Source organism: Macaca fascicularis, chromosome 7 (assembly GCF_037993035.2).
Source record: "Macaca fascicularis isolate 582-1 chromosome 7, T2T-MFA8v1.1".
In the NCBI taxonomy this organism is placed as follows: Eukaryota; Metazoa; Chordata; class Mammalia; order Primates; family Cercopithecidae; genus Macaca; species Macaca fascicularis.
Genome location: NC_088381.1, coordinates 48,684,129 through 48,706,228, shown reverse-complemented (window position 1 = coordinate 48,706,228; position 22,100 = coordinate 48,684,129). Strand labels below are relative to the sequence as shown.

At 37.5% G+C, this 22,100-nt stretch overlaps 1 protein-coding gene across 30 annotated transcripts in view; it reads left to right on the top strand.

The window, feature by feature from the left end:
- Positions 1-22,100, top strand: part of MYO9A (myosin IXA) — a 306,446-nt gene that overhangs the window by 243,511 nt on the left and 40,835 nt on the right. For all 30 annotated transcript variants that reach the window (XM_073996176.1, XM_073996166.1, XM_073996163.1 and 27 more), the window contains 2 exons: positions 9,889-10,000; positions 12,683-12,744. In XM_073996176.1, coding sequence (XP_073852277.1) covers positions 9,889-10,000; positions 12,683-12,744 — 174 coding nt within the window. The remainder of the gene's footprint in view (positions 1-9,888; positions 10,001-12,682; positions 12,745-22,100) is intronic.

The following is a 22,100-nucleotide window of genomic DNA, read 5'->3' as shown; positions in this document are numbered from 1 at the left end:
AGAAAAAAAATGACTGCCAATCTTCTTGTGCCAGTATGGTTTGATACAGGCGATGGTGTCAATCAGGATTAATGACATTCTTGGTCTAGTTCTGTTTTATCAGCATAATTTTTTAAAATTTTGAACTAAAGTTTTTTCAATTGAGAAAGTCACATAAACATAATTTAAAATTATATACATTATAAAGTAGACCTCTTCCCTAGCCCTTCTTCCCAGAGATACTGTTACCAGTTTTTTGGTGGTATTCCAGAAATACAGTGTCCCTATAAAATCATTTATATATAAATGATTATATATATTTTATACACATACATATTACACATATATTCCTCCTCTGTTTTCAGGATATTCTGAGTGGAATTATGTTGTTACTTTGTTTATAGTAGATTTATTTATTACTCATTTTAATTTCTTTAAATTTTTTATGCTACTGGGGTTTTTTGTCCTTAGATAAATTATTTACATAATTTTTTTTTTTTTTTTTTTTTTTTTTTTTTTACTTTTTTCCATACCTTTCTTGTTTCTTTCTTCTTTTTGAGACAGGATCTCACTCTTGTTACCTAAGCCGGAGTGCAGTGGTACGATGACGGCTCACTGCTGCCTCACAACCTAGCCAGGCTCAAGTGACCCTCCCACATCAGTGTCCCGAGTAGTGCACCACCATGCCTAGCTAACTTTATTGTATTTTTTTGTAGAGATGGGGTTTCACCATGGTGCCCAGGCTGTTCTCAAACTCCTGGGCTCAAGCAGTCCACCTACCTCAACCTCCCAAAGTACTGGGTGGTGTGAGCCACCATACCTGTCAATTTATACCTTTTTTCCAGTACATTTTCTTTCTTTCTTTCTTTTTTTAAGACTAGGTCTCGCTCTGTTGCCCAACCTGAAGTGCAGCAGCGTGATGACATCTCACTGCAACCTCAACCTCTTGGGCTCAAGCAGTCCTCCCATCTTAGCCTCCTGGGTGGCTGGGACCACACACACATCTGTCATGCCTAGCTAAATGTTTTTTCATTTTTTGTAGAGATAGGGTCTCACCATGTTGCCCAGTCTGGTCTCAAATTCCTGGGCTCACGTGATTCTCGTGCGCCAGCCTCCCATAGTGCTGGGATTACAGGCATGAGCCACCACACCTGGCCTAGTATGTTTATTATTTCATTTTTTTCCTACAAAAATATTTAATCATTCTTGAATTTATTTTAGTCTCAAGATTGAGTTATGGACCAAGGCACCAAGGGATCATGCTTTTTTTCTTTAATAGTATAATAGTATATCAGTTGTCTGCCCACTGTTTAATGATATATTTCTTTTTCACTGGTTTGAAATACCATTTTTATAGTACAGTTGGTCCAGCACATCCATGGGTTCAACCAACAATGAATCCAAAATACTTAGAAAAAGAAATTCCACAAAGTTCCAAAAAGCAAACTTGAATTTGCTGTCCATTGAGTGAATCCACAGAAATGAAATGATATATAGGCATTGTATTAGGCATTGTAAGTAATCTAGATATAAAGTATATGGAAGGATGTGCAGATATGTCTAAATAATATGCAAATACTGTGCCATTTTATATAAGGGACTTCAGCATCTGCAGTTTGCTATCTGCAGGGGGTTGCTGGAACTAATTCCCCACAGCTTCTGAGAGACAACTGTATACTCACATCTTAATGTATTTGGATTTAATTTTTTAGTCTCTCTTTTTATTCATTAATGTGTTTATTCTTATATCAGTACCAAATCTCTTAAATTACTTTTATTTTATCAAATATATATGTACATGTATGCCCCTATATACACATAACCCTAAAAAGTCTTAAAAGCTATTTTTGCATATTTTCCAGCTTAAATATTTTGCATATTCCAGCTTAAATAGAAATAATTACTATTCCCTAAATATATCATTTTTTTAAAATGTGTTTGCTCAGTTCTTTGTGTTCATCTCAAGCATTCCCTCCTCTATGAAACCTTTTTTCCTATGGAACCATTTAATTGCTCCTTTCTTTGTGCTTCCACTGTGCTTTGGAACTTTTACCACCTTTTTTTTTTTTTTTTTTTTTTTACCACTTTTACCGTGAAAGTAATACATACTTTCAAAATCACTGCTCCAGGTCTCAATTTCTTGATAACCATCTTAGCTTGCAGGACAGTAAAAAGGACAAGAGAGCCCATAATGTTAGGCATCACTTGAAAGTGTCACTCATCGCCTATGTTCACATTTCATTATTCAGAGCTACTTATGCAGCCATTTATAGATGCAAAAGAAGCTGAGAAGTAAAGTTTAGATAGATTATCACGTGCCCAGATAGGGCTTGGGAAATCTGTATTTAAGGAAGGAAGAAAGAATGGATGTTAGTAGGCAGTTAGCATTCTTTTCCACAACAACTGGTTCATGCCAGTTCCTGACACATAGTAAGCATTTATAAATGTTTAGTTGAATGAGTGAATGTTGAATGACTTGAAAGGCTTTCATGGTCCCCGCTACACTGCTGTCCAGCCTTATTTTTCACTACTCTCTACCAACTTGTTCTAGCAGCCATAATCGTCTCACTGTCCTGGATCAGTTCTTTTTGTTTCATTTTGGTTTTACCTTCCTTCCCTTCCCTCCTCTCCCCTTCTTTTTGTTTGACAAAATATAATTGCAGCGTTACAGAAAAGTTGCAAGAGAAGTACAAATAAACTGTATCCCTTAACCCAGATTTATTTAGATTCCACCATTTGCCCCAGTATCATTCCTTTATAACAAGAAATTTGTTACACTTGTTATGCCTTTTTAATCTCTTTTAATCAAGAATAGTTCCTTAGCCTTTTTAGTTTCCATGACATTGGCATTGTTAAAGAACATAGGTCAGTTATTTTATAACATGTTTTTCCATTTGAGTTTGTCTTATATTTCCTCATGATTAGATTCAGGTTACACATTTTTGGCATGAAACACCACAGAAGAAATGCCATGATTTTTCATTATGTGATATCAGGAGATATATGATGTCTCTTTGTCCTATTGTGGTTGATATCTGCAAGGATATTTCACAAAACTCAGCAAAGTTACTATTTTCCCTTATAATTATTACCTTCTGGGGATATACTTCAGACCATGTAAATAAATATCCTTTTATTCCTCAAACTCTTACTAGTGTTGTTATTCCTTGATGATTCTTGACCGAATCAATTGCTGTGATAGTTGCTCAATAGTGATTTTTTAAAATTCCATCATTCATTTTACATTTATTAGTTGAATTTTTGCTCTAAAGACAAGCATTCCCTTTTTATTTATTTAGCTCAAAGGAAGTCCCACTGGACAAATTTGTGATAGAGCATCAAACTAAATGAGAGTAAAACTATTAAATAAAAGAAGAATTCCTTAGCCTGCACTGATATAATTTATTTTTAGTGTTTTTTCTAATAGATATATTTTTACCATTCAAACTTTTTTAAAATTATATATACTGAGAAGTCTAACTCCAACCCACAACCTTTGTCTTCTAGTGGTAAATTTTTGTTATTTAACTTTCTAGCATTTCTTTCTCCAGTATAAACTTTCTCACATAAAACATAGCATGTTATATAATAACAGCATAGTATTCTTTTGTGCCTTGCTTTTATCATTGAACAATGTATTCAGAAGACCCTTCTTTATCTATGGTAGACAGAATTCTAAAGATGTTCCCTCCAAGGTTCTTGTCACCTGGTTATTCATTCACACATAATCTGGGTACTGCTGCGAAGGGACTTCGCAAATAGAATTGAGATTGCTAATTAACTCACTTTAACATAACAGTTTATTTTGGATTATGCAGATGAGCCCAATGTAACCACATAGGCCCTTAAAAGCTGAAGAAGAAGGCAGAAGAGTCAGTCAGAGAGATGAGGTAGAAGACGATGTGGGAGACATAGGTAGAAGAAGTCAGAGAAATACGAGCATGAGAAGGACTCAATCCTCTTTTGCTGTCTATGAAGATGGAGAAAGGAGGGTGTTGAGCAAGGGAATGTGAGCGGCCTCTAGACGCTGAGAAAAACTACCAGCTAATAGCAAGGAAATAGGACCTCAGTCCAACAACCACATGGAACTGAATTCTACCAACAACCTGAATGAGATTGGAAGCAGATTGTTCCGCAGAGCATCCAGAAGGGCACACACCCTTGTCGATATCTGATTTTAGCTTGGTGAGACTAAAAGTCTCTGACTCTGAGAAGTGTCAGACTTCTAGCTTACTGAACTGTGAGATAACAAATGATAGGTGTTATTTTAAGCCACTGAATTTATGGTAATTTGTGGCAGCAGCAATAGAAAACTAATACAATAGCTATACACAGAAATCTATTTCACAACTGGCTACCATTCCTTACTGTACTATTAGGCTGCTTCTAGTCTTCTGCCATTACAAAGAGTGACACAATGAATAACCATGTGTGTATGTGTTTGTGATGGACTCCTAGAATTGAAATTACTGGGTCATAGGGTGAATGCATTTATTTTCATAAATATTGCTTCATTTCTCTGTAATAGAGGTAGTCTCATTTTGTAGTTTGTATCTCTACACAGTTTTTATTTGCTTTTCTCATACTATCAGTGAGATTGAGTTATCTTTTCTTATGCTTAGGTACCATTTACTTTTTTTTTTTTTTTTAACTGCAGTCTGTATGTTTTTGTTCATTACCCATTTTTCTTTTGGTTTTGGTCTTTTCCATCTCAATTTGTAGCAGCTCTGTGCATTAGAGAGATTACCCTTCGTAATGTAAGTTCAAAGTATGTTTTCCTGGTTTGTCAGTCTTTTCACTTGGCTTATTATATTTTTTTGCCATGTGGAAGATTTTTAAGAAATTAAACTTATGAATCTTTTTTTTTCATAGCTTCTGAATTTTGAGTCATAGTTAAGACTTTCGTCACTACAGGGTTATAAAGGAATTCTCAGTGTTTTCTTTTAGTGGTCACATTTTTTACTTTTAAATTCCAGTCTTTATGGAATTGTCCTGGGGTACAGTGTAAGATATGAATCTAATTTTGCCTCTTATCAGTGGCTACCAACATCATTTATTTTATTTTATTTTATTTTATTTTTTTTTTTTGAGATGGAGTCTCGCTGTCGCCCAGGCTGGAGTGCAGTGGCCGGATCTCAGCTCACTGCAAGCTCCGCCTCCCGGATTTACGCCATTCTCCTGCCTCAGCCTCCCCAGTAGCTGGGACTACAGGTGCCCGCCACCTCACCGGCTAGTTTTTTAGTATTTTTTTGTAGAGACGGGGTTTCACCGTGTTAGCCAGGATGGTCTCGATCGCCTGACCTCGTGATCCGCCCGTCTCAGCCTCCCAAAGTGCTTGAGCCACCGCACACGGCAACATCATTTATTTTAAAGTTCATCTTTACTCATCAACTTTGAGATGTCACCTTTTTTATATTCTAAATTTCCCATTATGCTTGGAATTTTTTTTTTTTTTTTTTTTGATACAGAATCTTGCTCTGTCACCAAGGCTGGAGTGCAGTGGTGCGATCTCAGCTCACCACGACTTCCGCCTCCCGGGTTCAAGCGATTCTCCTGCCTCAGCCTCCTGAGTAGCTGGGACCACAGGTGTGTGCCACCACGCCCGGCTAATTTTTGTATTTTTAGTAGAGACGGAGTTTCACCATGTTGGTCAGGCTGGTCTCAAATTCCTGACCTTGTGATCCACCCACCTCGACCTCCCAAGTGAGCCACTGCGCCCGGCCTGCTTGGATCTTTTTTATCCTGTTTCGTTAGTTGATCCAAATAGTCGTGAGCCATTCCAACTATTTGATTGTATAGTTTGAGCAGAAAAAAGATCTATTAGTACTTCTATTTCTATTACCTTATATTTATAAATTAATGTAGAGAGAACTGACATCTTCATTATTTTGAATATTTTCCTCTGATTAAGTCTATTTTTGTGTCCTTCAAGAGGGTTTTAAAGTGTTTCATATATAGGTTTAAAAAAAAATCTTCATGTTACATACGTACATTTATTTATTTAAGAGATGGGGTCTCACTGTGTTGCCCAGACCAACCTCAAACTCCTGAGCTCAAGTGATCCTCCCACCTTACCCTCCCTAGTAGCTCAGACTACAGGCACACACCACCACGCCCAGTCATGTTACACTTACTATTGAATGTTTTATCTCAGCTCGGATAATCACTATAGTTAACAGTATCATGTATATCCTTTTGTACTAGACCATTAATAAACATATATCGTCTATATAAACTCGAGACTATGTCTAGTTTATATATGATCCAGTGTTTCAAAGTGCGGTCTACAGTAGTTTCTGGTAGACTTTTAGGGATTTTATGGTATCACAACTGTTTTCATAATAATAAAACATCATTTTCCTTTTTCATTGAGTTGACACAAAAGCAAACATGAGTAAAACTGCCGTCAACATGAATCAAGGCAGCGCCTGCAAACTTTGTTAATGGGCGTTATAATTTTTTACAGTCACACACTCATAGTTTAAGAAAAATAGAGAAGCTTTACTTAAGAAGGTGAAATAATAAAAATGTTAATTGCATCAAATTTTGATTCTTGAATTCACATCTCTTTAATATTCTGTGTAATGAAATGGGAAAGATGCAAAACCACAATATGATGGTTGTCTCAAGAAATTACTTGTACAATTAGATTGCAGGCTGATCTAGTAGCATTTTTTAAAATTGAGATAAATTCATATAAGAAAATTTAACCATTTAGCCATTTTGACTATGTAAAGTGTACAATTTAGTGGGTTTTAGTATATTCACTATGTTAAGCAATCATTACCACTTTATAGTTTGAGAACATTATCCCAAAAAGAAACTGTACTTTCTGAACACTCACTCAATCCCTCTTCTCTCTTCCTCCTAGCCCCTCACAACCACCAGCTACTTTCTGTCCCTATGGATTTGCCTATTCTGAACATTTCATATTGACTTAAAAAATCATATATATGGCCTTTTGTATCTGCCTTCTCTCACTTAGCATAATGTTTTCAAGGTTCATCCGTGTTGTAACATGTGTCAGTACATCATTCCTTTGTAAGGCTAAACATTCTGTTGTATGCATATATAACATTTTATATATCTGTTTATTAATTGAAGGATATTTCAGTTGTTTCTGCTTTTTGTTTGAATAATGCTTCCATGAGAATTCATGAACAAGTTTTTGTGGCAACATGTTTCTAGCCACTTTTTTCATAGAACATTATTTTTACTTAAACTATTCATTAAGATTTTGGCATGAGCAGTTATCTTGTCACTTCAAGGAAAACAGCTGACGATACTTATTACCAGTGATGAAACTTGTGAATTCAAGCAAAAATTCAAATTTTGGAAAACTTGTGTCTGCCAAGTTTTCTAATGAGGTCAGTGATAAAGTTAAGGACTATGACTTTCTACTAGTGTATAATGAAATGTGTCAACATTTGGAAGTTTAATTTAGTGAATCAGTATATTCCAAATGATCAACACGTACCACTATAAAATCATGTATAGGTAAAATGTCCAAATACAAAATAGACCAGTTGGTATTGTAAACCAGCTTTCTTGAGGTAAATTTACTTAACACAGATTTATCCCTTTTTGTGTGTACAGTTCAGTGATTTCAGTAAATTCACAGTTTTCCCGTCATCTCAATCCAATTTTAGAAAAATCCCAAAAGGATTTTCATGCCAGTTTACAATCACTGCTCTTTACTAGCCTCAGGCACTACTTACTCTCTGTTTCTATAGTCTTGCCTTTTCTGGATATTTCATGTAAATAGAATCATACACTGTGGTTTTTGCATGTGGCTTTTTAGCATAATGTTTTTGAAGTTCATCTGTATCATTGTGTTTATCGTAGTTAAGTCTTCTTTAATGCTAAATAGAATTCCATTGCATGGATATGTCACGTTTTATTTATCTTTTTTATCAGTTGGTAGACATTTGAGTTGCTTTGTATTTTTGGCTACCATGAGTAATGCCACTATGAACAGTTGCGTACAGGTTTTTTTGTGGACGTACATTTTCAGTTATCTTGTGTATAAACCTGAGAGTGGAATTTCTGGGTCAAATGGCAACTCTATGCTTCCAGTTTTCAGAAACTTCCATGCTGTTTTCCAAGTGACTGAACCACTTTACAATCCCACCTGCAGTACCTGAGGGTTGTAGTCTGTCTACATTCTTACCAACATTTGCTATTATCTACCTTTTTTGTTATAGCCATTCTGGTAGGTATGAAGTAGCATCTCATTGTGGTTTTAGTTTGCATTTCTTTGATAACTAATGATGTTGAACATCTTTTCATGTGCCCATTGGCCATTTGAACTGCTTCTTTGATGAATCATCTATTCAGTATTTTGCCCATTTTTGAGTTAGATTGCCTTATTATTGGGTTGTAACATTTCTTTATATATTCTGAGTAGAAGTCATTTATCAGATATATGATTTGCAAATGTTTTGTCTGAGTCTGTGGTTTATCTTTTTTTCTTAATGATGTCTTTGAAGGTTGAAGTTTTAAATTTTAATTAAGTCCAAAACAATAGATTTTACTGTCATAGGACATGAAGGGTTCATTGGTTATGGTTTTTTACTTAACTTTTTAGTTACCATTTGTAAAGTTTTGGTGCCGTATTACTATCTGAAAGGACTGTTAAAATATTACTCCACTGACTCAGAAGAGTGAGGGGGGTTGGGAAGGGGATGGCTGATGAGAGATTACTTAATGGGTACAATACACGTTATTTGAGTGGTTGATACCCTAAAAGCCTGACTTCACCACTATGCAATCTATGCATGTAACAAAATTACATTTGTACCACATACATTTATACAGATAAAAAAATTTTAATTAAAAATATATTCCTTCATTTTCCACTTTCATATCTGTATTAAGCTAGATTTTCTTCGTATATTTCAAACTGAACTGCATATTGCAAACTGAATTGCATATTGCAACAGATTGAGTGCAGAAGTAGATGTGAGAATCCAGGTGTCTTTTATTAATTCAGACATTAAAGAAATTTACAGAAATGTAAAACAATACCCCTTTTGCCACTGATTTTTTTTTAACTTTAAAGATATAGTTGTTTTTAATTAAAATGCTATGTTCATGTGTAATACCTTTATTGTTAATTTAAAATAAATTAATGTATATATACTTTAAATTTTTTTCAGCTTTAATTGCTAGCATAGTAAATATCAACAGATGTAACTCATGTAAACAAAAGCTCTCTGAGGTCATCAGTAATTTTCAACTGTAAAAATTTCCTGAGATTACAAAAAATATATATATTTTAGCTGGGAGCAGTGGTTCACGCCGATAATCCCAGCACTTTGGGAGTCTGAGGCAGTCGGATAACTTGAGATCAGGAGTTCAAGACCAGCCTGGCCAACATGGTGAAACACTGTCACTAATAAAAAAATCCAGTGTTTATATAAACTATCCAGACACAGTGGCAGGTGCCTATAATCCCAGCTATTTGGGAGGCAAAAGCAGGAGAATTGCCTGAACCCGGGAGGCGGAGGCTGCAGTGAGCTGATAGCGCCACTGCACTCCAGCCTGGGCAACATAGCAAGACTAAGTCTCAAAAAAAAAAATGAAAAAACAAAAAAGTCAAAAAAAGAAAACATACTTTGAGAACTGCTGCTTTTAATGTAACATTAGAGTCATACAAGATAGCTGTTATATGTCTGTTGTGTTGCTTTCTGTTTTTCATATAATTTGGTCATGTTTATCTAGATTGTTAGCTTTTGGAAAGCAGGAAAAATATATTTTATTTTTATGTTATTTCTCAAAAGATCATACTTGTCCCTCTAGAATTAGTGCCTAGTGAAGACTTAACAAGAGATTGAAGGATTTCCCACCATGTTAGGGCAGCATTTACTGTTTTGGCTTTAATATAAGTAGCTAAATTTTCTCATTCAGGTGGAAGAACACAATGGTCACATCTTTAAAGCCACCCAATATAGCATCCCTACATACTGTGAATACTGTTCTTCTTTGATATGGATAATGGACCGAGCCTCTGTTTGCAAATGTAAGTATGAGTGATCTTTGAGGAATATTTTTAACCACTGACATTTCTATTTCCTTGAGTTGTCTTATTCTCCTTTAGCATAAAGGAGTTATTTACACTACCTAAATTTTTAGCCTCATCTCTTGCTATACTCTCTTCACCTATTCTTTGTATCTAAACCAGACATTTTGATGTTATTTGGTCACTGAGAGCCTTGTACATGTAATTCACTCTGTCTAAAATGGTCTTCTCCCAGATTTTAGCATGACTTCATATTTCAATTACTTCATGCCTACACTCAAATCTCACCTTCTCAGAGAGCTCTCTTTTCTACCCCCAGTTTAAATGCTACCCTGTCCCCAAATTCTCTATTCTTTTTTTTTGAGATGATGTTGCTCCATCGCCCAGGCTGGAGTGCAGTGGCGTAATCTCAGCTCACTGCAACCTCTGCTTCCCGGGTTCAAGCGATTCTCCCTGCCTCAGCCTCCCAAGTAGCTGGGATTACAGGCACATACCACCAAGCCTAACTAATTTTTGTGTTTTTAGTAGAGACAGGGTTTTGCCATGTTGGCCAGGCTGGTCTCGAACTCCTGACCTCAGGTGATCCACCCACCTTGTCCTCCTAAAGTGCTGGGATTACAGGTGTGAGCCACTGCATCCGCTCCCCACCCCCCAAAATTCTCTATTCTTTTACTCAGACTTAATAGTCTTCATAGAACTCATTACCACCCAAAATTACATTAAGTATTTGTTTTCTTGTTTTTCAGTCTATGCCTCTAAAATATATGCTCTATAGGTCAGGAAACTTATTTGTCTTTTTTTAAAAATATATATCATCAGTACCTAAAACAATGATGGCACATAGTAAGTTTCAATAAATATTTGTTGGTTAGATAGACCTATAGATGGATGGATGGATGGATAAATGAATAAATTCTTAGATTATAGTCAGAAAGGTACTTTTCCTACTGTAATCCTTTTAGCAGATTACAATAGAAAAATATAAATATATAAAATATATAAACATATAATATATATTATTTCACGTATAAATATATATATAAATATATATACAAATATATAAATCCTAAAATGTGAGTAGAGATTCTTTGTAGATCAACTTGGTTCTGGCTCACAGTGGACCTTTAGCCTCCACTCATTTTATACATCTGCTCTGGTGCTATTATTAGTTCTGTGAAGCTTCGCTTTTACTAGTGGGCTAAAATTGAATGAAGCAAATACCAGGAAAGGACCAGATCCGGTATGACAGCAGTTTGCCACAGAAAAATTGCCACTATTACTATATATTTACTTATTCCATGGTTCAACAGCAGTTTTGCTTTGGTTTTATTATCAGTAGTCTAAAAAATCATAATGAGTCTGAAAATAGGAAGTAGTTTGAAATGTATTTGACTCTTTAGTGTAACTATGATTCTTGTAGGTTTAGTTTCTTCTGTAACTTAAAGCTAAAAATTTAAATGATTTTCTTTTTTATGACTGTTGGGTTGGTTTGATTTTTTTTTTTTTTTTTTTTTTGAGATGGAGTCTAACTTTGTTGGCCAGGCTAGAGTGCAGTGGCACAATCTCAGCTCACTGCAACCTTCGCCTCCCAGGTTTAAGTGCTTGTCCTGCCTCAGCCTCCCGAGTAGCTGGGATTACAGGCACCCACCACCATGCCCAGCTAATTTTTGTATTTTTAGTAGAGACAGGGTTTTACCATGTTGGTCAGGCTGGTCTGGAACTCCTGACCTCAAGTGATCCACCCGCCTCGACCTCCCAAAGTGCTGGGATTATAGGCATGAACCACTGTGCCTGTCCTGATTTGATTTTTTAATAGATTTAGCTAACTTTCTTTGTTGTTATCCTGATGATTTCACCAGTACAGTGACATGGCCTTCCTTACTTGATCTTGGCCTTCAGAAGCCTACAAGTTATATTTTACAAGCTCAAGAAAGGATATTCAGGTATTGGTACACAGAAGCCAGAGCTGGTATAGCAAAATGAATAAGCAGCGGTGTTCTCAGTACCTTCCTCTTAATATGCCTCTTCCTGTTCACCAGCTGCCAAGCCACCCTGGGTTATCACCACTTCTGTAAATTATTTTAGCTCTGAACCTTTTCTTTTTCCCATCTTCCCAATCACAACTGAATATTCTTCATGTTCTGGTTCTTCAGAGCTCTGTTCTGAACCTTTAGAGATGATAAATAAGACCTTTCTTATATCTTATTGTGCTACCCAATTTGTTTTCATTTCAGGAAGGGTCTTTGACATTAATGCCTTTCTTATCTATAGGAATGATTCTTACTAGGCATTTCTGAGATTTTAGTATGTTGTAGAGCATATATGTGGTGGAACATGAACACTAATTTGTGAATCAAACCACAAATATAAGTATCCTGCTGGAATTTATTGGGGAGTGGTACTGTGTAGCATAGGAGCAGGATGAGCAATTTTGAAAGAACAAAAAGCTTTTTCATTGACTGTGGCTAGAAATTTTGATCATGTTTTCAATGTCATTATACCAAATAGAATGGGCTAAAATTCTTTTTAATTATACCATTGTACAAAGTATGTATGTCATATTACTTACAGCAGTCTGACATTTAAAGAAAAATAGTAAGTCTAAAATAAAGTATACTTGATAAGTTCTTATCATTGATGTGCCGATTTCTAAAACTGTTGCATTCCTCACCTATTTTTCAGTATGCAAGTATGCTTGCCATAAGAAATGCTGTCTGAAAACCACAGCCAAGTGCTCTAAAAAGGTAAGAAATTATCTTCTTATCAGTAATAGATAACAGACCTGTTGGTCTTTTGTGCCTTATGGAAATAAATTAAGGCCTTTTTGGTAGTTTTACAGAAAAGTGGTTTTTAAACTTTTTGACCACAAATCACAGTAAGAAATATGTTTTATGCCATGATCCAGTTCACATGTTTGGTGATATATGTACAAAACTAAATTGATTTTCATAGAATTACTTTACTATTACTATATGTGAGTTACTAAATTAATTTCATAAGCCACAATTTGAAGAACACTGCATTGAGGTTTCATACTTCCTTAAACACTCATAAATCTTCCTAGGAATTATCCTCAATGCAGTAAGCTACAATTAAAGATCAACAAATTTAAACATGAATAGCAAAATTCACCAGCATGGATGGTTGTTGTTTTTACATATATCTCTTGGGTACACAGAGATCTAAAATATACTGTACACATACTGTTTGATACCTTATGTTTCAAGGAAGTAATCTTTTAAAAAAAATTCAGCCTTTTATTGATGTATGATCACAACATTTTCTTGTTCATTAATCACATACTGACAGTTGTTACAATAGCATGTAAATCTGAAATATAAATGTGTGTCCATGTTGTTTGCAGTAGACCAGTCATGGTAAAGTACAGAGAGAAATTTGATTCAGGAATTAAAATGCAAAGAATATGAGTGAGACATTTGCTTCCAGCTAAGATGAAGTAGCTTGTGTCAGACCACTACTAAAAATGTTTGTTGGCAAGCATCAGGGAACTGCCCAGGGAAATTGTACCTTAGGAGACTAGATTTTAGAGAGAAGAGAATGCAGAGTAGTGAATCTAGATCTGTGAGATCTTTTTCTTCTAGTGGAAATTGTTCAATTTTTGCTGTAGGACAAGAAACCAATATTCTGGGCAGAAGGCCACATTTAAGATTCAGAGAAGCCAGCAGAGCATTTAGCAATCTCATAGGACTTTAGAGACAAAAGTTGAAATCTGGGACTGACAGGACTTGAGGGACCATGATCCAGTCATCTGCAGAAGGCAACCTGAAACTCAGAGATTTTCCACTCAAGGCATTTTCTTTTTTCAATTCTTAAAGTCTAAGACGTTAATCAGAAAAGAAGACTGAAGTTTTCTGCAGTCTCTCAATGCTAAGGAGAGAAAAATTAGGGTTATAGTATCCCCTTTTGAAGAGAGGGGCCCTAGGCAATACTGTAGACTCTCAATGAGACCTCTGAAGAAGTGCACTCTAGGAATGGGGGTAAACTACTGATAAACTGAGCTTAACAAAAACTACAAACTAACTTTGAGCCACTCCTTGAGTGTATTAAGGTGATCTGCTCCTTTTTCTAATAAGCCACCCATCAGAAAGAATAGGGTGAAGCCTCTCTAGAAAGATAACATCATCCAGAGCCTTTGTAACTTTTTTCCATATAATCTCAGACATAAAGAAATAAGACTAGGGCCGGGCGCGGTGGCTGAAGCCTGTAATCCCAGCACTTTGGGAGGCCGAGACAGGCGGATCACGAGGTCAGGAGATCGAGACCATCCTGGCTAACACGGTGAAACCCCGTGTCTACTAAAAATAATACAAAAAACTAGCCGGACGAGGTGGCGGCGCCTGTAGTCCCAGCTACTCGGGAGGCTGAGGCAGGAGAATGGCGTAAACCCAGGAAGCGGAGCTTGCAGTGAGCTGAGATCCGGCCACTGCACTCCAGCCTGGGTGACAGAGCGAGACTCCGTCTCAAAAAAAAAAAAAAGAAATAAGACTAAGAGAAAAACTAGTGGGCAATATCAACAGACTTACAGATAACCCAGTTAGTGAATTACCAGATACATATGTTAAGGGATTTTTAATTAATATGTTTAAATAATAGATACAAAGATGGAGAAGTTAGCCAAAGAACTGAAATACAGTTGGCCCTCTGTATCCATGGGTTCCATATCTGTGAATTTAACCAACTACAAGTCAAAAGTAATTGGGGGCTGGACACGGTGGCTCATGCCTGTAATCCCAGCACTTTGGAAGGTTGAGGTGGACAGATCACCTGAGATCAGGAGTTCAAGACCAGCCTGGCCAACAGAGAAACCCCCTCTCTACAAAAAATACAAAAATTAGCCGAGTGTAGTTGTGGACAGCTATAATCCCAGCTACTCAGGAGGCTGAGTCAGGAGAATCGCTTGAACCTAGGAGGTGGTTGCAGTGAGCTGAGATCCTGCCACTGCACTCCAGCCTGGGTGACAGAGCAAGACTCCATCTCAAAAAAAAAAAAAAACAGTAATTGGGAAAAAACATTGCACACAGTTCCAAAAAGTAAAACTTCAATTTTCTGTGTATTAAATACTACGTTGAATCCACAGAATAAAATAATGTGAGGCATTATATTAGGTATTATAAGTAATCTAGGGCTGACTTGAAGTATACAGGAGGAAGTATATCTGTTATATGCAGATACAGCACCATTTTATATGAAGGACTTGAGTATCCATGGATTTTGGTATCCGTGGGGGGCAGGGAGGGTGTCCTGGAACCATTCTCCAAGGGATAACTGTATATATTTAAATATATATTTTTAAAGAATCAAATGGAAATTCCGGAAATGCAAAATGGAGTTAAAATTATACACTGAAAATATAGGTTTAATCGTCATAGCAGAAGAGAACTTTGGGCCAGGCGTGGTGGCTTATGCCTGTAATCTCAGCCCTTTGGGAGGCCAACTTGGGTGGATCACCTGAGCCCAGGAGTTTAAGACCAGCTTGGGCAACACGACGAAACCCCGTCTCTACTAAAAATACAAAAATCAGTTGGGCATGTTGGCACATTCCTGTAGTCTTAGCTACTAGGGAGACCACGGCAGGAGGAACACTTGAACCTGGGAGGTTGAGGCTTCAGTGAGCTGTGAGCATGCCACTATACTTCATCCTGGTAACAGAGTGAAATCCTGTCTCAAGAAAAAAAGAGGAGAAATTTGGTGAACCGAAAGATAGGTTGGTAGATATATCCAGGCATGGAGAGCAAAGAGAATGGAGAAATACAGAAATAGATGTGAGAGACATAGGGGAAAGAATGAAGGTTCTTAAATGTATATAATTGGAGTCCAGGAAAAAAGTAGAGAGAACAAGGCAGAAGCAACATTTTAAGAGATAATGGCCAACACAGCAAGTCACAGGTTCATAAAAACCTTTTAACCTAAAGTGGGACAAATATAGAGAAAACTACACCTAGATGTGTACAGTGCTCCAAACAAACAAACAAAAAAATTTCTTAAAAGCATTCAGAAGGAAATAAGCATTACCTAAAGGAGCAATGAAATTGCTTGACGATTGACAACTGAATTCTGGACAGAAGTGATGGAAGCCAAGAAAACAGTGACTTGTTATCTTTTAGTGTAAAAATAAAGACAACCCAGATATCTGTACCCAGTGAAAATACCCTTCAAAAGTGAAAGTGTTGTGAAGACATTTTCAAACAGAAACTCAGCAGCAGACCTGCACCAGAATTTGTCACCAGCAGATCTACACTAGAAGAAATACTAAAGGAGGTTCTCCAAAAAGAAGGAAAATGGTCTCAGATGGAAACAGAAATAAGGAAGGAATGAAGAGCAGTAGAAAGAGTAAATAATATGCATAAATATAAATGTATAGTGGCTGAAAACAGTCATAATGTCTTGTGGGGCTTAAAGTGTATACAGAATTAAAATGCATGACAACAACACAAAAGCAGTTGGTTAAGTGAAGTCAAAATATTCTAAGGTCTCTGTGTCATGTGGAAACTGGTAAGCATGCTAGAAATATATTAGACTTAAATATTTTGTGAATATTTGCTAAAGTAACCACCAAGTAAAAGAATATGTAACTTAAAAACTAATAAAGACAATAAAGTGGAAAAACAAAAGTAGTTTATTAATGTATTATAAAAGAAAGTAAGAAATTAGAGAAAAACACAAAACAGGTTGACAAAGAAAAAATAAATAGCAGATTGACAGATATAGATTGAAATATATTGGTGATCACGTTACATGTTAAAAGGGTAAATGCTCCAAATAGAAGACTAAAGTTAAAATCAACTGAAAAATCTCAGTGATATGATATTCATAAGAGACATACTTAAATATAAAACTATAGAAAGATTGAAAGCAACAGGATAGAAATAGATGGCATGCAAAGAATAACCAATAGAAAGATGTTATAAAGTGTACTTTAAGGCAAGAAGCATCACTTCAAATAAAGGTGTATCATAATGAAGGGTCAAACCATCAGGGAAATATAAAAATTCTAACATTATAAGCCTCTAATATTTAGTTTCAGTATCTGGAAGACAAATTAGGAAGGATACAAGTGATAAGAAAAATTTGATGTAATTGGCATATATTAAACTCTATGTCCTACAGCTGCTAAATGCACATTCTTTTCCAGTGCATGTGAAACATTTGATAAAATTAATCATGTGCTGAACCATGGAGCTAGTCCCTGTAAATTTCAATGGATTGAAAATATCAGTAGTATGTTCTTTGACCACAGTGGAATTGAGCTGTAAATGAACAAAAAGATAAGTGGACAATTCTCAAATGTTTAGAAATTAAGCAGCATATTTCTAAATTACAATAAAAGTGGAAAAACATTTTGAACTAAATGGTAATGGGTATGATATAACAAAATACATGGAGTACAGTTAAAATTATCCTAAGAGAAAAACTTACAGCTTTTAAGTGCATACATTAGAAAGTGAGCAGGTTTGAAAATGATCTTAACTTTCATCTCAAGAAGGTAGGAAAAACCTCCAAAAACCCATCTAATTAAACCTCAAGACAGTGGAAGGAAGACAATAATAAAGAAATAAATGAAATCGAGATCATTTGTACAGTAGAGGAAAATCTACAATGCCAAATTTTGGCTCCTGGAAAAGAATTTAAAAAATAAGTAAACAAGAAAGAATAATCAAGAAAAAAATTTTTTTCAAAAGCAGCAATTGTCAATATCAAGAATAAAAATGTGGATATCACTGCAGATACTGCACAGATTAAAAGGATACCCCGAGGCGGGTGGATCACAGGGTCAGGAGATCGAGACCATCCTGGCTAACCACAGTGAAACCCCATCTCTACTAAAACACAAAAAATTAGCCAGACATGGTGGCATGCGCCTGTACTCCCAGCTACTAGGGAGGCTGAGGCAGGAGAACCGCTTGAACCTGGGAGGCAGAGGTTGCAATGAGCCGAGATTGCGCCATTGCACTCCAGCCTGGGCGAAAGAGCAGGACTCCTCCTTAAAAAAAAAAAAAAAAAAAAAAAAAGGCTGTTATGGATAAATTGATACCAATAAATTTGATAATTAAGATCAATTGGACAAACTCCTTTGAAAATACAACTCAGTTAAACTAACTCAAAAAGTAGGAAATCTGATTAAAATCTATTAAAATAGAATTTGTAGTTTAAAATCTCACAAAGATATCTCCAGGCCCAGATTTCACCTTTGAATACTTCCACATATTTAAGGAAGAAATAACACAAATCTTTTTATAAACTCTGTCAGAGAAATGGTAAAAGAATGTGTCATAGGCCGGGTGCGGTGGCTCAAGCCTGTAATCCCAGCACTTTGGGAGGCCGAGACGGGCGGATCACAAGGTCAGCAGATCGAGACCATCCTGGCTAACACGGTGAAACCCCGTCTCTACTAAAAAAAAAATACAAAAAACTAGCCGGGCGAGGTGGCAGGCGCCTGTAGTCCCAGCTACTCAGGAGGCTGAGGCAGGAGAATGGCGTAAACCTGGGAGACGGAGCTTTCAGTGAGCTGAGATCCAGCCACTGCACTCCAGCCTGGGCGACAGAGCAAGACTCCATCTCAAAAAAAAAAAAAAAAAAAAAAAAGAATGTATCATAACTTTTTTTCCCAACTTGGCTTATGAGAACAGAGAAACCTTCAAGTCAAATATAAAGGATACTGTAATAACAGAAAATTACAAGTCATATCTCATAAGCATAGATGTAAAAGTCTTAATCAAAATATTAGTACATTGAATCTAGTGATCTATAAAAATGATAATACCTCATTCCATAAATGCAGGGTTGATTTACCATTCAAAAATTAATGAATGATTTACTACACAGTACAAATAAAAGAATAATCATCTCAATAAATACAGGAAAAGTATTGGGTAAAATTCAAAACTCATTCATTATTCAAAAAATCACAGAAGATATATATATATATATGGATGGATGGGTATGTATATAGAGAGAGAGCTTGGATCTAAAATACATAAAAAGCATCCACAGATCAGTAGCAAAGACAATTTTCATCTCTGTAAAAAACTGAGCAAATGTACTTCACAAAAGTGGATTTCTCTTTTCTTTTCTTTTCCTTTTTTTTTTTTTTTTTTTTTTTTGAGACAAGTTGTCCAGGCTGGAGTGTAGTGGTATAATCTTGGCTCAAGCCAGGCGCGGTGGCTCAAGCCTGTAATCCCAGCACTTTGGGAGGCCGAGACGGGCAGATCACGAGGTCACGAGATCGAGACCATCCTGGCTAACCCAGTGAAACCCTGTCTCTACTAAAAAATACAAAAAACTAGCCAGGCGAGGTGGCGGGCGCCTGTAGTCCCAGCTACTCGGGAGGCTGAGGCAGGAGAATGGCATAAACCCAGGAGGCAGAGCTTGCAGTGAGCTGAGATCCAGCCACTGCACTCCAGCCTGGGAGACAGAGCGAGACTCCGTCTCAAAAAATAATAATAATAATAATCTTGGCTCACTGCAGCCTTGACTCAAGTGATCCTCCCACCTCAGCCTCCTCAGTTGCTGGGACTACATGTGTGCACCACCATGCCTGGCTAATTTTTTTGTATTCTTAGTAGAAGCAGAGTTTTACCATGTTGCTCAGGCTAGACTTGAACTTCTGGGCTCAAGCAATCTGTCTCCCTAGGCCTCCCAAAGTGTTGGGATTACTAAAGTCATGAGCCACTATGCCTGGCCAAAACTGGATTTCTACCTAACCAAAAACATACAAAAAGGTCTCCAGCGTCACTAATCATCAGGAACATGCAAATTAAAACACAGTGAGATATATCATATACTCATTTGAATGACTAAAATGGAAAACAAAACTTTTAATACATTGCTGGTAGGAGTGTAGGTTGGCCAATACACTCTTTAAATTATTTCGTAGTGGCCGGGCGCGGTGGCTCAAGCCTATAATCCCAGCACTTTGGGAGGCCGAGATGGGCGGATCACGAGGTCAGGAGATCAAGACCATCCTGGCTAACACGGTGAAACCCCGTCTCTACTAAAAAATACGAAAAACTAGCTGGGCGAGGTGGCAGGTGCCTGTAGTCCCAGCTACTCGGGAGGCTGAGGCAGGAGAATGGCGTAAACCCGGGAGGCGGAGCTTGCAGTGAGCCGAGATCACGCCACTGCACTCCAGCCTGGGCGACAGAGCCAGACTCCGTCTCAAAAAAAAAAAAATTATTTCGTAGTATCTATCAAACCTTTTAAGCATAAGCATTTCTCATGACTCAGCAATACCCCTGCAAGACATACACCCAACAGATATACATATGTGTTTGTGCCAAAGCACAATATGAACATTATGTGAAACATACCAAAACTTAGAAGAAACGTGTCTATTAGCAGTAGAATGAATAAATAAAATATACTGTCTTTATATAATGGAATAAAGTCTAGTAATGAGATTAAACTATTGATACTCATGCAATGGGTGATTTCTGCATTTCCAACTGATGTACCTGGTTCCTCTCATTGGGACTGGCTGGACAGTGGGTGCAGCCCACGGAGGGCGAGCCGAAGCAGGGCAGGGCATCGCCTCACCCAGGAAGCACAAGGGGTCAGGGGATTTCCCTTTCCTAGCCAAGGGAAGCCATGACAGACTGTACCTGGAAAAACAGGACACTTCCGCCCAAATACTGTGTTTTTTCGCACAGTCTTAGCAACCGGCAGACCAGGAGATTCTCTCCCGTGCCTGGCTTGGCAGGTCCCATGCCCACAGAGCCTTGTTCACTGCTAGCACAGCAGTCCGAGATAGACCTACGAGGCTGCAGCCTGGCAGGGGGAGGGGCGTCTGCCATTGCTGAGGCTTGAGTAGGTAAACAAAGTGGCCAGGAAGCTTGAACTGGGTGGAGCCCTCCACAGCTCAGCAAGGCCTACTGCCTCTAGACTCCACCTCTGTGGGCAGGGCATAGCTAAACAGATGGCAGCAGAAACTTCTGCAGACTTAAACGTTCCTGTCTGACTGCTCTGAAGAGAGCAGTGGTTCTCCCAGCATGGTGTTTGAGCTCTGAGAACGGACAGACTGCCTCCTCAAGTGGGTCCCTGACTCCTGTGTAGCCTAACTGGGACACACCTCCCAGTAGGGGCCGACAGACACTTCATACAGGCGGGTGCCTCTCTGGGACGAAGCTTCCAGAGGAAGGATTAGGCAGCAATATTTGCTGTTCTGCAATATTTGCTGTTCTGCAGCCTCTGCTGGTGATACCCAGGCAGACAGGGTCTGGAGTGGACCTCCAGCAAACTCCAATAGACCTGTAGCTGAGGGACCTGACTGTCAGAAGGAAAACTAACAAATGGAAAGGAATATCATCAACATTAACAAAAACGAAATCCACACCAAAACCCCATCAGTAGATGACCAACATCAAAGACCAAAGGCAGATAAAACCACAAAGATGAGGAGAAACCAGAGCAGAAAAGTCGAAAATTCTAAAAACCAGAGTGCCTCTTCTCTTCCAAAGGATTGCAGCTCCTTGCCAGCAACAGAACAAAGCTAGATGGAGAATGACTTTCACAAGTTGACAGAAGTAGACTTCAGAAGGTCAGTAATAACAAAATTCTCCGAGCTAAAGGAGCGTGTTCTGACCCATCACAAGGAAGCTAAAAACCTTGAAAAAAGGTTAGACGAATGGCTAACTAGAATAAACAGTGTAGAGAAGACCTTAAATGACCTGATGGAGCTGAAAACCATGGCACAAGAACTTTGTGACACATGCACAAGCTTCAATAACTGATTCAATCAAGTAGAAGAAAGGATATCAGTGATTGCAGATCAAATTAATGAAATAAAGCGAGAAGACAAGATTAGAGAAAACAGAATGAAAAGAAAGGAACAAAGCCTCCAAAAAATATGGGACTATGTGAAAAGACCAAATCTACGTTTGGTGTACTGAAAGCAACGGGGAGAATGGAACCAAGTTGGAAAACACTCTTCAGAATGTTTTCCAGGAGAACTTCCCCATCCTAGCAAGGCAGGCCAACATTCAAATTCAGGAAATACGGAGAATACCACAAAGATACTCCTCAAGAAGAGCAACCCCAAAACACATAATTGTCAGATTCACCAAGGTTGAAATGAAGGAAAGAG